General features: G+C 44.4%; 1 protein-coding gene across 4 annotated transcripts in view; it reads right to left on the bottom strand.

Annotated features, from left to right (window-relative positions):
* Window positions 1-4,834: 4,834 nt before the first annotated feature.
* Window positions 4,835-14,537, bottom strand: part of KPNA6 (karyopherin subunit alpha 6) — a 43,401-nt gene continuing 33,698 nt past the window's right edge. For 2 of the 4 annotated variants that reach the window (XM_036446400.2, XM_045584916.1), the window contains exons 8-14: window positions 14,072-14,171; window positions 13,594-13,757; window positions 13,345-13,423; window positions 10,957-11,082; window positions 10,530-10,657; window positions 8,756-8,934; window positions 4,835-7,959 (exon numbers count right to left, since the gene is read on the bottom strand). In XM_036446400.2, the coding sequence (XP_036302293.1) occupies window positions 7,772-7,959; window positions 8,756-8,934; window positions 10,530-10,657; window positions 10,957-11,082; window positions 13,345-13,423; window positions 13,594-13,757; window positions 14,072-14,171 (964 nt within the window). In that variant the 3' untranslated portion in view covers window positions 4,835-7,771. Of the gene's footprint in view, window positions 7,960-8,755; window positions 8,935-10,529; window positions 10,849-10,956; window positions 11,083-13,344; window positions 13,424-13,593; window positions 13,758-14,071; window positions 14,172-14,537 lie in introns of those variants that run through there. The other 2 variants (XM_045584917.1, XM_045584919.1) reach the window with 2 other exon arrangements.

A 14,537-nucleotide genomic window follows, 5' to 3' on the forward strand; every position in this document is an offset into this window, starting at 1 on the left:
CCCTGCAGGCCTGGGTCCCTCCCAACTACCCTTCCCTGCAGGCTTGGTCACTCCCAACTAACCTCCTCTGTCAGCTTGGTCACCCCTAACTGCCCTCCCCTGCAGGCTTGATTGCCCCCAACTGCCTTCCCTTGCAGGTCTGGTCCCTCTCAACTGCCTTCCCATGCTGGCCATCTTGTGGTGGTCATCTTGTGTCCACATGAGGGCAGGATCTTTGACCACATGGGGGCAGCCATCTTGTGTTGGAGTGATGGTCAATCTGCATATTACTCTTTTATTAGATAGGATAGAGGCCTGGTGCATGGGTGGGGACCAACTGGCTTGCCCTGAAGGGTGTCCTGGATCAGGGTGGGGGTTCCCTTGGGGCATGGGGCGGCCTGGGTGAGGGAACTGTGGTGGTTTGCAGGCCAGCCATGCCCCCTGGCACCCAAGTGGAGGCCCTGGTATCTGGGGTTTATTTATCTTCTACAATTGAAACTTTGTAGCCTGGAGCCATTTCTGTTGGAATTTATGTATCTTCTATAATTGAAACTTTGTAGCCTTAAGCGGAGGCCTAGGCCAGCCAGGGTGTGTGGAAAACTTGGCTTCTTCCATTACCAGGGGCAACCCTAGTCTTCTGCTCTTTCCAGCTCCGTGGCTGCTGCCATTTCTGTTTGGATTATCTATCTTCTATCATTGAAACTTTGTAGCCTTGAGTGGAGGCCTAGGCCAACAAGGGCAGGCAGAAAGCTTGGCTTCCTCCATTGCCAGGGAAACCCAAGCCTCCCTCCTGCTCTCTGTAGCTATACCCATCTTGGTTGGGTTTATTTGCATATTTGCTCTGGATTGGCTGGTGGGTGTGGCTTGTGGGTATAGCAGAGTGATTAATTTGCATATTACTCTTTTAATGGGTAGAATATATATATGTAGTTGATTTCAAAGAGGAATGGAGAGGGAGAGAAGTAGAAATACCAATGATGAGAGAGGATTATTGTATCATTGATTGGCTGCCTCCTGCACATCCCCTACTGAGGATCAAGCCTGCAACCCAGAGATGTGTCCATTCTAGCCAAGGACATATGCCTTCAAACTTGAACGCTTTCCCAACTCCCTCACACTTCCTAAGGATCCATGCCAGCTAGGAACACACACCAGACTGATCTGCTATCTTCCTTACCTCATTCCTCAGGCATTAAATGATTTACAGAATGCACCCTGCCTGTTGGGAAAGTTATCTGAAAGCTCCAGAGGGCCCGCAGGGCATAGCATCTTTTTTTAAAAGAAATTCGACTTCAATATTATTTTAAAAAATACATTGATTTCAGATAGGGAAACATCAATGATGACAAAAAAATCATTGATTGGCTGCCTCCTGCACGCCCCCTACTGGAGATCAAGCCCACAACCTGGACATGTGTCCTTGGCTAGAATGGAACCTGGGACCCTTCAGTCCGCAGGCCAATGCTCTATCCACTGAGCCAAACCAGCTAGGGCTATTACCAATTCTTAATTCCACTGTTAAGTCACAGGTTCAAACACATCACAAGAATCCAGTCTAGAAGAATTCCAAAGACGACAATTTGGAACTTTGCAACAGGTTTTTATTTTTGCTTTATTTCTATTACAGTGTTTGAAACCTAAAGAAATACATTTCTCTTCAAATTTGGATGTGTATATAAATATCATTTGTCTGGACTCAGCACACTCAATGCTATGGTTTCTTGGCCTATGTCTGCTCTGAAATCAAGCTTTGTTGTCTACCCAGGGGCCCTGAGAACATAGAAAATAGCCAGAGTTTACAGTTATTGGAAAATGAAAGTAAATTTGGAAAGGAAACCCAATGAGAAAAAGGGTTCAATTAACCTTTGCAGGGTCTGTACTGGGAACCCAAGCTGCTTTTGAGGGACATCTGGTTTGTCTTGGGTGATTGGGATCTCACATCACCTTTGCTTCTGTAGTGGCTCATTCAAAGGCGGTTCCTACAAAAGTTGGCTAAGAGTCAACACCCAACTATAGGGCTTGAGGGTTCTACAGAGGTGGACTCTCCAAGGCCATCCTCTGGGCCCGAGGTTCCCAGTCAGTCTCAGGATCTGAGATTTGACTTCCTTCACTACCCACGGGGAACGGCAGGATGTTCGGTCCTAAAACCCAGGGGCTGAAAATCTGACCTACACAGGGAGCAGGGCTCTAGCATTTAGAAGGGTTCAGTATGTTCTAATATGGATATCAGCATGGCTGGCCCAGAAATAGCGAGGTAGGCCCAAACTATACACTACATAAACCTTTATAACACTACACAAACCTTTCTCCTGTGGTGTTGAGCCCAAAATATAATGCTGCAAATTGGCCTGAGGCAAAATGCCCCCAAAGGAAATATAACAGCCTTAATTCAGACTTGGTTGGTGCTGACCTCAAATTCTTCTCTTGCCATGGTCTTAATCTGGGGCTGGGGGATAGACAAAAGGATTACTGAATCATTTATGAAGGCCGTGGCCAAAGAGCAGCTAGTGCCTATGACATGAATCCTCACAGGGTCAAAATCTCAGCTTGTTGGTTTAACAAAAGAATCCAAAAGTTAAGACAGAAAAAAATACTGGACAAGATTGGTCTAGAATCCTAAAACCGCTATGGAAGAAACAGGCTCTGAGCAATTTCTCAGCCTCACACTCACTTGTAGGAAGATGTTGTGACTGGTTATGAGCATGTTCCTGTGGTTCAGTACATGGAGCCTTGAATCCTTCCCCAGCCCGCCTGGGAGGCAGGCAGTCACACACACTCCTGCAGTCCCCAGCAGCCTGTTTACCCTACAGGTCCCTGGAGGGCCCATAGGGACCTGGGGAATCTGGCTTCCTGCCTTCCATTGAGAATCCAGAATCTGAGCCCACAAGACAGATCTACAGAGGAATACCCAAGATGATGGGACACCAAGCTGAGTGAGTCTCAGGAGAGGAGATGGAGCCGCAACATCTGAGCTGAGGCATTCAAAGAGGGGTATGTGGAATGAGGAGGGAAGCACTGCCAGGCATTCATCTTCCCTCCTCGTATGCTAGAAGCAGGAGTAACTCTATGATGTAGGGGAAGGCAGGCAGACACGAAAATGGAAACCCATTTCATTCTGTAGACCGTTTTTCCTTTTAAGCTGGTTTGGCCTGAGAGAAAAAATCTGTGCCCGAGAGCCTTCTTTTGCTCTTCCTTGACTAATTATAGTAGCAGCTCTAATCTGTGCAGTTCAGCTCAAAAAAAAAAAAATAAAAAAATAAAAATAAAAATTGGGCTTCCGGAAAGTAGCTTCCAGAGAAGGAGAATAAGTGGGAGGAGGTAGACCTAAGGGTCCTAGGTAATGGGGAACACCAAGGGCTCCTGAAAGCTGAAGTCATTAACGCCTGCTCCTTGGAAGGGCCATTGGTACTCAATGACCCAAATAACGAGGCTGGCCAGCTGAGGTGGAACCCATGTGGTTCTATCAGAAGGTGCAGCCAACATCAAGGCCAGGTAGTCGCTGGGGATACTTTAGAAATGTGGGGAGGCTTCTAGGGCAAGAGGCCCTGCTAGTACTGGAAGATGAAGAGGGACTGGCAATAAAGAATAGCTGGCACTGTTCAAAACAGTATATGAATACTTTAGCTAAGAAAAAGGCTCCCTATTCCCTTAATCCACACCTAGATACTTGCACCCACACCAGAGATCTTAAAGTGGACATACTTTATATGTGTCAACATATGAAGATTCCAAAGCATGTCTTACCAGGCTACTCCCTACAGCAGCCTGGCAGTCTCTCCATCCCTGCAACATCCATTTAGAAATCTACCCGAGGCCTTTGACCTCACCTAGGCCAGGGTCTGGAGTCCAGATGGGAGCTGTCCATGAAGAGTGGCTGTCCAGCCCGGGTGAAAGAAATATTTTGCTTCCCAAGATGGCCAAAGGAGAGGAGCAACACAAAGAAACACTGCCTCTGCGGCCGGAAGAACTTCACCTTTGACTGAGGGGTCAGAGGAAGATCATGGAAACATGGTCTGAGGAAGACACGAACAAAGGAAAGCTCCTAGGGGCCACTTTTATCCGATGAGAAGTCTGTCCTCATGTTGTGCCCCGGGCGGGAGACGTCAGCCTTGGAAGAAAACTGGCTTTCAGCAGCAGCCAGAGGACTAAGTCTTCCATCTGGTACAGGGCCCAGATCTGAAGGGAGAGTAGATTTTGGAGGCATAGTTGGGAAAAGCAAGATGTGTATGTCTCACAGTAAGAATTTGGTCCCAGTGTCAGGGACTTAACTATTGCTTAAGATGTACAAAGAAGATCCTACTCAGGTGCTTTCTTTCTCCTTTGGACAAGGATGGGGCTAGGGGTGAGAGTGGAGTTTTTCTTTGAACTATAGTTTGCAATGGAGTCAGCAGGCCAGGTGGAAAAGGTCCTGCCTCTTGCCTACGTGGGAGACTGGGGTTGAGTCATCATTCCTAAGCTGAAGAGTAGCATCTGACACACTTTTTAGTGATAAGCGATGGCCTGAAACCACCTTTCTCAGAAAATGGCTGTGGAGTTGGATCTCAAACAAGAATGAGGGCCAATTCAAGGCTGACAGTGAGCACCTGAACCTCAGACCTGTAAGCAGAGGGGCATGGATTTCTCCTGAGCCAGAGATACGTAGGAATGGAAGCAAGAATGGCACTGTTTCTGGGGAAGGGAAAATACAGCTTAGAGCTGGGCACTTCTGACTGACTGGCAGGAAAGCAGGGGCAGTGCAGATTGTGCCTTCTCAAAGTTGCTCTATTCTTACTTATCCGACAACTTACTCCACCCCATCCCCAACAACTGGGCTTTGCTCTCATATATAAGCCACCAAAGCATAGGCAAGCCATTGTGGCACTGCACTAGCTTTATTCAAGGAGAAAAGAAAAAAAGAGGACACAATGTATTCACCCGCGGAGATGGTACTAGTGAGCAGACAGATGTTTAGTTGCCTTCTCGTGACATTGTTCTGATTGCAGCAGCAACAGGTCTCGGGAATGTGTCAAGTGTCAAAAATGAAGCAAGTAACAATGGGCGGAAGCAAATCCATTGCTACCACGTGCTTGCTCTCTACATTTCCGTTGCTCTATAATATAGATGAGAGCCAACAAAGAAATATATCCACGAAGACCGCGGGAAGAAGAGTGCAAAGGGAGAAATCGTCAAGTGGGGGCCTGAGGATGGAGAAGTCAAGGTCGCGATGACAAAGGCTATTGTGAAGACTGCATTAGCATTACTCTATTATACAGTTCGAAGACCACAGCAAAATCCAAACTCTCAGATCAACAAAAGATTCAATGCGCTCCTTGCAACACAGTTCCCAGGAGTTCAGCCACCAACAATTGACCTAGATCTCCGGGAAGCTGCCATCTGGGTGAGTGCAGGTTTCTCGATGCCAAGATACTCAGCATCCTATTACCCATCGAGGACAAAGATCTTCCAGGTCCCACTGCCCAAGCGTTCGTGGCTCAACTCAAGCTATTTGCATCCTTCGCTGAAATGACACCATATGTCACAATGAAGGCTTTGATCAATGAGGGGTTGTCGGAGATTATATTGCTTAAACCAATATCTGGAGATGCAGCCAAATTCCTGGCGGCAGAAAAGGAGCTTCAAGAGCGATAATCCGTTGACAAGTTTCCATATCTTAAAGTACCCAAATTACCAGGACATAACAAGGTATCAACAGCTAGTTATCCTGACTTATTCAAGGCAGCTACTGTGAGAAAAAGAAAGCTGGATGGCACATTGAAAGACTACCATTCCACCAAGGAGCCTAACGCACTGACAGACCAAGAAGTTGAGGATGCTTTAGCTGAGCCACCGTTTAAGAAGAGTGGATCTACAACAGCTCCATTACCCAAGTCTACAGGCGATATACGGAGTCACTCCTGATGAAGTCAATAGGGTCCTTAACTCATGGAAGAAAGTCGTAGCAAATCCCGTAGACCAGTTTGCTTTATTAGTAGAACGACTGAACAAGTTATCAGCAGGCAGAGACACACTTGTGAGCAGAAGCAATCAGGAGCAACCTAGAAACCAATCTACCTCAACCTCATGATTCGTTTGGCCTTACCTCAATTAAGTGTTTGATTAAAGAAAAAAAAAAAAGAAAAAGAAAAGAAAAAAGGACACTAGGGTTATAATTATCACAAGGAAGGGCAAAACCCAAACCAGGTACAAGGATCCCAAACAGGGAAGGTATCGATAACTCTCACAAAAGTCCCGAGGCTGCTAAGTTAGTGATAACTGGAGAGTCAGCCATGAGTGACAACTTATGTGAACAAGGGTCTTTTGAGACCAAATCTAAGAAGGCGGATGCTTTCTGGGTTTTCTGATGTAAGCAGGATGCTCCTAGTAAAGATTAGAGTGTTATACTTCACCACACTGTGGGCTCATCCTTGCTTCCTTCAGGTACTGGGACAATCAGACCAAGCTGACATGCTACATAAAGGTTCCAGAGCTAAGGGTTGGTCCCTGGTGGTGGCCCAGAATCCAAGCAGAGAAGAAAAGGACCGAGCTCAGGCCTTCTGAGTGAGGAAGCTTCCACATTTCTTTTTGGTCTTCCTCACAGTAACCTACTAACAGAAATTAACAGTTCTTCCTCTCAAGACCAATTAAGATTGACCTACCTAATATATAGAATATAAAAAAATACAGAACTTTTTGACATTCTCTCCTTTGGAAATAAAATATACATGATCCAACTATGGAAGAGGAAGAAAGGCCAAAGGTAGGGATTCCTGACTATCCCAATACATGACACTCTCACTCCAACCTCCTCTGCAACTTATGGGTCACCAGAACAAGGACTTTCTCCTCAGGAGAAAGGAAGGATCACAGTCCCCTGTCTCGCGCTTAGGAGAAAATACAGCTACCTCAGAGGTTCATTCAACTCCGAGGGGAATTTTCAAGTAAACAAATGAAGTTGGGTCGCACCATTGGAAGGTGGGTAGGAAACATGGGATCAGTAGCGACACATGGGAAGCCCCGTCTGAAAGGCCTGTGCTCCTCCCCTCCACTCCCACGGGGGTAGCTACCCAGGACAGTGAGGGGGATCTCCCAAACTAAAGAGGTCTGGGCAGAGATTAGAGAGAGGGGGGAAGGGCCTTGTCTACAGGTGACCACCCCCTCAGCCTCTAGTCCCAGACAATGCTGGCAGCTGGGATTCCTAAAACCAGGAACTCATGGTTCTTGGAAAGAGCAACCTTAATACAAGAAAAATGTGCAAAAGAAAAAAATTAAATAACTCAATCCAAGCATACAAGATTAATATTCTGTCAGAGCAAGAATACTTTTTTTTTGGATTTCTCTCCTCCCCTCCAACCCCCGACTTCTGGAATTTTCCATCTGCTCAAGTACCCAAGATAAGAGTTACACAAATCAGGGCAGAGAACTGGGAAGAATGAAGGAAGATAAAAGGGAAGGAAGTCACTACTAAAGAAAAAAATAAACATAAAAAAGGTGCAAAATTGAATACCTCAGTCCTCCTTTGTCTACCCTGGGCTTCTGGGTTAAAGACATATGTGCAGCCAAAATAGAGTGTAAGGAAGAAAAACCCAACACGTCCCCTTCTTGTCACAAAACCCAAATATGAGCCTCAGATGGTTCTGTCTGTCCAGAGGGTCCTCCCTCAAAGGGAAGGGGTGGAGCAGGTCAAGAGCACAGTTTCCAGGGCAGCAGAGGTGTGTGGTGGCTGGTGGTGGGGGCTAGTTTCCCGTCCACCAGAGGGCTGCTTTTCCGCTGGTTGGTGGTGCTTCCCATCCCGTCCCCTCCCCGGAGGCAGACATTATAGCTGGAAGCCCTCCATGGGGGCCTCAGGCTGCTGGAAGATGAACTGCTGTTGCGTTTCATCCACTTGGGGAGCCAGGCTGCTGTCATCATCTTCTACACCGAAGTAGTGCTCAATGAGGTCGAAGGCCTTCTGGTAGATGTCCTGGTTCTCGTGGCTTTGGAGAAACTCAATCTTATCCAAGCCTAGGGTGGTAACAAGAAAGGAGGGAGAGTCAACTTTAATAAGTGCTTTTCTATTTTTTCTTTCCCTGAGGTATGTTGCTGTTTATAAATACAAATAATATGATCGAATCTTTATTTTTTTGACCTGGAAGAGGAAAGCCAACATTTCCCTCCCAAACTGCATAATCCCAAAGGAAAAATACCATATGTCAGTTATAGATCAGAGATTCCAGTCCTGATTCTGCTTTTATTTTTTTTAATTATTTAAAAAATATATTTTTATTGATTTCAGAGAGGAAGGAAGAGAGAGATATAGAAGCATCAATAATGAGAGAGAGTCATGATTAGCTGCCTCCTGCATGCCCCCTACTGGAGATCAAGCCCACAACTTAAGCATGTGCCCTTGACCAGAATAGAACCTGGGCCTTTTTGGTCCACAGGCCGATGCTCTTCCACTGAGCCAAACCAGCTAGGGCCTGATTCTGCTTTTAATTACTTATCTGAATCTCTGATATGACACCATCTTGTACTCTTGCTTGAACTTGCTATAAGCTCAGCTAAAAATATGCCTTCCATTGCCGGTTTTATTATCAATTTGGGGCTTTCTTTTAGCATCGGTATCATACTTACTTGCTGGGTAGAGCCCATCTGAAAGAGAACTGATCTACTGCCCCTGAGAGGAAGAAGAAACTGATTGGATAGGACCTTGCATTCAATGACACCTCACACATGTGTACTATGGAGGCCTACAATCCTGAGACTCTGACCTATGACCTCTCTACTTAAGTCAGAGATAACATTGGGAAAGGACACATACCATAGGCTTCTTCGATGAGGCCACAGTAGGGATTTACTCCTGAGCCACTGCGCTTGCTCTCTTGCTCTCCAAGCCGAAGGATATTCTCCAGTCCATTGAGGGCCACTTGAACAATCTTTGAATCCATTACAGTCAGCAAGTCACAAAGGGGTTTGATGCAACCCAGTGATACCAGGTACCTGAGGACCAGAGACCAGGCAAGTTCTAAAATTAATGCAGGGTTTGGAGGGAGGGGAGAAATAAATGGGAACCTTTAAGTTTAAAATATAAGGATGTTGCTAGGGTTGAAAGGTCCCAGGTTCGATTCAGGTCAAGGGCATGTACCTTGGTTGAGGCACATCCCCAGTAGGGGGTGTGTAAGAGGCAGCTGATCGACGATTCTCTCTCATCAATCTTTCTAACTCTCTATCCCTCTCTCTAAAAAATCAATAAAATATATATTTAAAAAAAAACACCAAAAAACAATAACTGTTATGCTGGCAGCAGCCTCACACACGTTTACCATGTTGCATCATTTTGTTTAGTATAGTAATACATAGTACTAGAGGCCTGGTGCACAAAATTCATGCATGGGTAGAGTCCCTAGGCCTGGCCAGTGATCAGGGCCGATCAGGGCCTTCTGATTGCCAGCTGGGGCCTTCCTTCATTCTGCGTGACCCCCCTGGTGGTCAGCAATCAAACTCACAGTCTCTTGGTCAAACTCCCAAGGGGACACTTTGCATATTAGCCTTTTACATATATAGATAGGCTTGTAGCCTATGAATGGAGTAGGCTAGACCACCTAGGTTTGTGTAAGTGCACTCTGTGATCTTTGCACAATAGCAAAATCCCCTAATCTTATAACATATTCTAGTCATTAAGTGGTGAATGACTGTAATGAATATATACTCCCTTACTAAGGGCAAGACACTTGCCTAATTCCCACCACTCCTATTCATATTGATAATGGAAACTAAAAACAAAACAAAAACAAACACAAACACATACACACACAAAACACACACATAATATTTTCTTTTTGTTTCTCCCAAGTATTAACCCCCAAAATGATTTCCTAAAGAAGTTGGTGCAAATGAACCATATCATGGCACTCCTTCATTTGCATGGATAACTGACAATTACATATAGTCTCTGGTGTGAAGAATGAGGTAGGAGACAGGTGTCTGTATCAAAGATTTCCGTTCTCCAGGAGAGAAAAGAGATACCTGGTCTATAGGTATCTATTCCAGACTCCAGTGCCACTCTAGCATTTTATCAGTTAGAACCTACTGCAGCTGCCACGCCAGTTCAGTGTCTGAGCATCGACACACGCACCAAGAGGTTACTGGTTGCTTTCCTGGTCAGGGCACATGCCTGGGTTGCAGGCTTGATTATAGATGAGGCATGTAGGAGGCAGCCAATCAATGATTCTCTCTCATCATTGATGTTTCTGTCTCTCTCTCCCTTCCTCTCTGAAATAAAAAAAAAAATATATTAAGGCCTAACTGTTTTGGCTCAGTGGATGGAGCATCGGTCTGCAGACTGAAAGGTCCCAGGTTCGATTCCAGTCAAGGGCATGTACCTTGGTTGATCCCTAATAGGAGGTGTACAAGAGGCAGCTGACTGATGTTTCTCTCCCATCAATGTTTCTAACTCTCTATCCCTCTCCCTTTCTCTCTGTAAAAATAAATAAATAAATAAATAAATATATTTAAAAAAATACATATACTAAGAAGGAGAGTATACATATCACTCCAGACAAGAGGGGGGGGAATCGGGGAGAGAAACATGATACCTGATTTGCTCAGGGGTTCCTCCAGATGTGGCATTGGTGATAGCCCAGGCTGCCTCTTTCCGTGTACGGAACTCTGCTTTCTGAAGAATTTCGATGAGCACAGGGAAGATGTTTGTATCTATGACAGCCTGAGAGAGGATTGGGGTGGGGATGGAGAAAAGAAAGTAAGTCACTTCAAGAAGAGAAACCAAATGCAGCCCATAAATCAGCTAAGATTTAGACCTCTTCCCTTCCTGGGAGTCTTCCTTTGTTCTTGTTACATAGATGAGAGATTACAGGGGAATCCGGCTTCCATTACACAGAATTTTGACCCTAATTTCTAAAAGGAAACAAAATTCTTCTAGAAGCAAATATTCTACAACCTACCATGTCTCCCTGCCTTCCCACCTGACATACTACCCCCAGACTTCCCTCCTGCTTCTTCTACCTGTATTTGAGCCCTGTTGCCAGCAGTGATATTTGAAATAGTCCAGCAAGCTTCTTTCCGAATTGACTCCTTGGGGCTGCTCAGCAAGTGGAGGAGGCAAGGGAGTGCTGAACAGTTGAGAATGACCTAGAATACCAAAAGCATAGACAACAAAAATTAGATAAATGGACTCAATTTTTTAAAATTTTTATTTACTTTTTAAAAAATACCATTTTTTTTTTTTTTCCCACAGAGAGGAAGGGAGAGGGATAGAGAGCTAGAAACATCGATGAGAGAGAAACATCGACCAGCTGCCTCCTGCACACTCCCCACTGGGGATCTGCATGCAACCAATGTACATGCCCTTGACCAGAATTGAACCTGGGACCCCTCAGTCTGCAGACCGACACTCTATCCACTGAGCCAAACCAGTTTTGGCTCAATCAATTTTTATGCAACTTAAAACTTTTATGTATCAGACGATACCATCAATAGAATGGACAAGCAAATCACAGAACAGAAGAAAATATATGCAAAACATATGACTGGTAAGGATTAATATCAAGAATATATAAAGAATTTCTACAATTCAACAACGAAGAAACAAACAATCCAATTTTAAAAATGGGCAAAGGATATGAATAGACATTTCTCCAAATAAGATATATAGATGGCCAAAAAGCAGATAAAAAGATGCCAAACATTATTAATCATTAGGAAATGCAAATCAAAACTATAATGAGATACCACTTTATACTAACTAGGATGATGATTATAAAAAAAAAAACAAAAACCCCAGAAAATACAAGTGTTGGTAAGGATATGGAGAAAATTGGAACCTGGCACTTTACGGGTGGGAATGCAAACTGGTATGGTCACTGTGCAAAACCCTATTGTGGGTCCTTAAAATATTACTCATAAATTTATCATATGATTCAATAATTCCACTTCTGGATACATATCCAAAAGAACTGAAAGCAGAGACTCAAACAGATAACTTGAACACCAATGTTCAATGCAGTATTACAGTAGCCAAAAGGTGAGAACCCAAGTTTCTATCAACAGATGCATAAAATACATAAACAAAATATGGTGTATGCATACAATTCAATATTATTTACACATAAAAAAGAATGAAGATCTGACACATGCTATAATATGAATGAACCTCAAAGACATTATGCTAAGTGAAAGGAGGTGACACAAAAGGACAAATATATATGGTTCCACTTATATGAGGCACCTAGAGTAGTCAAACTCACGGAGAAAGTAGTATTGTGGTTATCAGGGGTTGGAGGAGGAAATGGGGAGTTATTATTTAATGGGTAGTTTCAGTTTGAAATTATGAAAAAACTAGAGGCCTGATGCACGAAATTCGTGCAAGAGTAGGATTTCCTTCCCCTGGCTGTCGGCACCAGTTTCCCTCTGGTACCGGGATCTGGGCTTCCCTCAAGCTGGCCGAAGGCACCCAGGACCCGGGACCCCGGCTTCCCTTGCAGCCCTGGCTTCGTCTGAAAGGACATCTGGTCTAATTAGCACATTGATTTTATTATTATAGATTGTGAAAATGGATGGTGATGATGGTTAAATAACAATGTGAATGTACTTAATGACACCAGTAAGTTTATGTATGAATATTTGCTTACACACGCACACATAAGAATGGCCTAGAAAATGAGTGTGGATTTGATCACCTATAAAAAACTGTCAGGAATCCCACAGAATTATGCCAACTACTCAAGACTCAAAGAATACCCAGATCTCTAGCCTTTGAACAGAAGAGAACCTGTATACTGTGCCCTCCCTGTCTAGATTAACAGGAGGTAGTGTATGTATGTAGGATCCTAAGGTCTATGAAGTAGGGCTAAGGTTTCATAGCTTTTAATATCTCGAAAGGAAGAAAACTCAAAAACTGTTAATAATTAGCTTACAATGTCCCAGGTACTGAGTTAGATTAATTTAATGTTCCTTCAAAAGCACAGAATGAGCCCTAACCAGTTTGGCTCAGTGGATGGAGCATTGGCCTTTGGACTGAAGGGTCCCAGGTTCAATGCCGGTCAAGGTTATGTACCGTGGTTGCAGGCACATCCCCAGTTGGGGTTGTGCAGGAGACAGCTAATAGATGTTTCTCATTGATGTTTCCAGCTCTCTATCCCTCTCCCTTCCCCTCTATAAAAAAAATCAATAAAAATATATATTTTTAAAAAAGCACAGAATGAATAATTTGCTTCCCATTTATAGAAAAAAAAATGAAGGCAACCAAGTTGCCGGTGATCATATAGGAAGTGACAGAGTTGGAAATTTTCACCCACGCCCATGCTTTCTCTCCTAGTCTATGCTGCCTCCTATCAGCACCAAAGTTCTTGGTAGGGGAGAGTTTTGTCCACAGGCAGCTCTCTTCTTCCTTACCTGGGTTTGGATGTCATCCCCAGTGACGATGTTACCCACAGCTCTCAGGGCAGGAGAAGCCACTTTGTAATCATTATGCCTGCAGAGGAGGGAGAACTGGTGAGTGAAGGACAGTACATAGCACTCAGCCCTGCTGACCACCAAGCCTAACAGCATTCTCATGGCTCCAGATCTTGGGACAGGGCAGCAATTCTTTAGTCTGAGCTAGGAAAAGATTAGGGAATCTGTACCCTTTATGAGACCACTCACATTAGAAGCTCTACCAATCTCCTGCAGACTCCAGAGTCTATGACTGCCTGGATCTTCTCATTGGGGCCATCAGACAAATAAGAAAGGGCCCAGCAAGCATCTGCCAGCAAATCTGAGTCACTGCTGAAGAGTAGGCGAGACAGCACAGGCAAACAAGGGGAGACCTGTTGGAAGCAGAGTGAGAGGGACTCACAGGGGGATAGTTACATCAGCTCCACTACTACTAACACTGCTGTCCCCGCCTCTACAAGCACTGCTATGCCCTGGACATCCCTACAACATTAAACCATCAGGCCTAACTTTCCACTTTCCCATCCATGCACACAAGATCACCTACTTCATTGACAATAGCCTTTTTCAGTCTCCCCTGGATTGAGAGACTCACAGGAGTTCCCAAAGACTTGAAAACTCCCACATAAAAATTCATCCACTTGAAGGAACCTACTATCCCGCAGGAACCAGTAAGACACTCTCTCACCATTGCAAACTCTGGAGGTGGGTTCTTCCCTCGACAGAGGTTTGACAGGGCCCAGACTGCATTCCGTGTCATTGTCAATCGTGTGGATTTTGTAAGGAGCCTGAGAGAAAAAGAAAAGCCAGATCCTGAGCAATAATGTCCTTGGCATGGGGCTGTTGCCAATGGACCCCAGGAGCAAATCAATTAGATCCCTCAGTTTCTTCTTCCCCATAGACCTAAGGTAATAAATAGCCTGTTTGTGCTAGGAGGCCAACCTGCATGCCCAGAGGATTATGATATGAAATTATGATCTCTGAAGAACAGTTCATCCATTTATTTTGGTTTAAATGTAATACAGCTCAAAAGACAAAAATAAATAAATAAATAAATAAATAAATAAATAAATAAAAAATACCAGGGTTTTCAGATTTGCTTCTATTACAGGGTTGTCAGCATGGCTTACGGACAATTTCTCTCAGTGTGAGTA

Source organism: Pipistrellus kuhlii, unplaced genomic scaffold (assembly GCF_014108245.1).
Source record: "Pipistrellus kuhlii isolate mPipKuh1 unplaced genomic scaffold, mPipKuh1.p scaffold_m20_p_2, whole genome shotgun sequence".
In the NCBI taxonomy this organism is placed as follows: Eukaryota; Metazoa; Chordata; class Mammalia; order Chiroptera; family Vespertilionidae; genus Pipistrellus; species Pipistrellus kuhlii.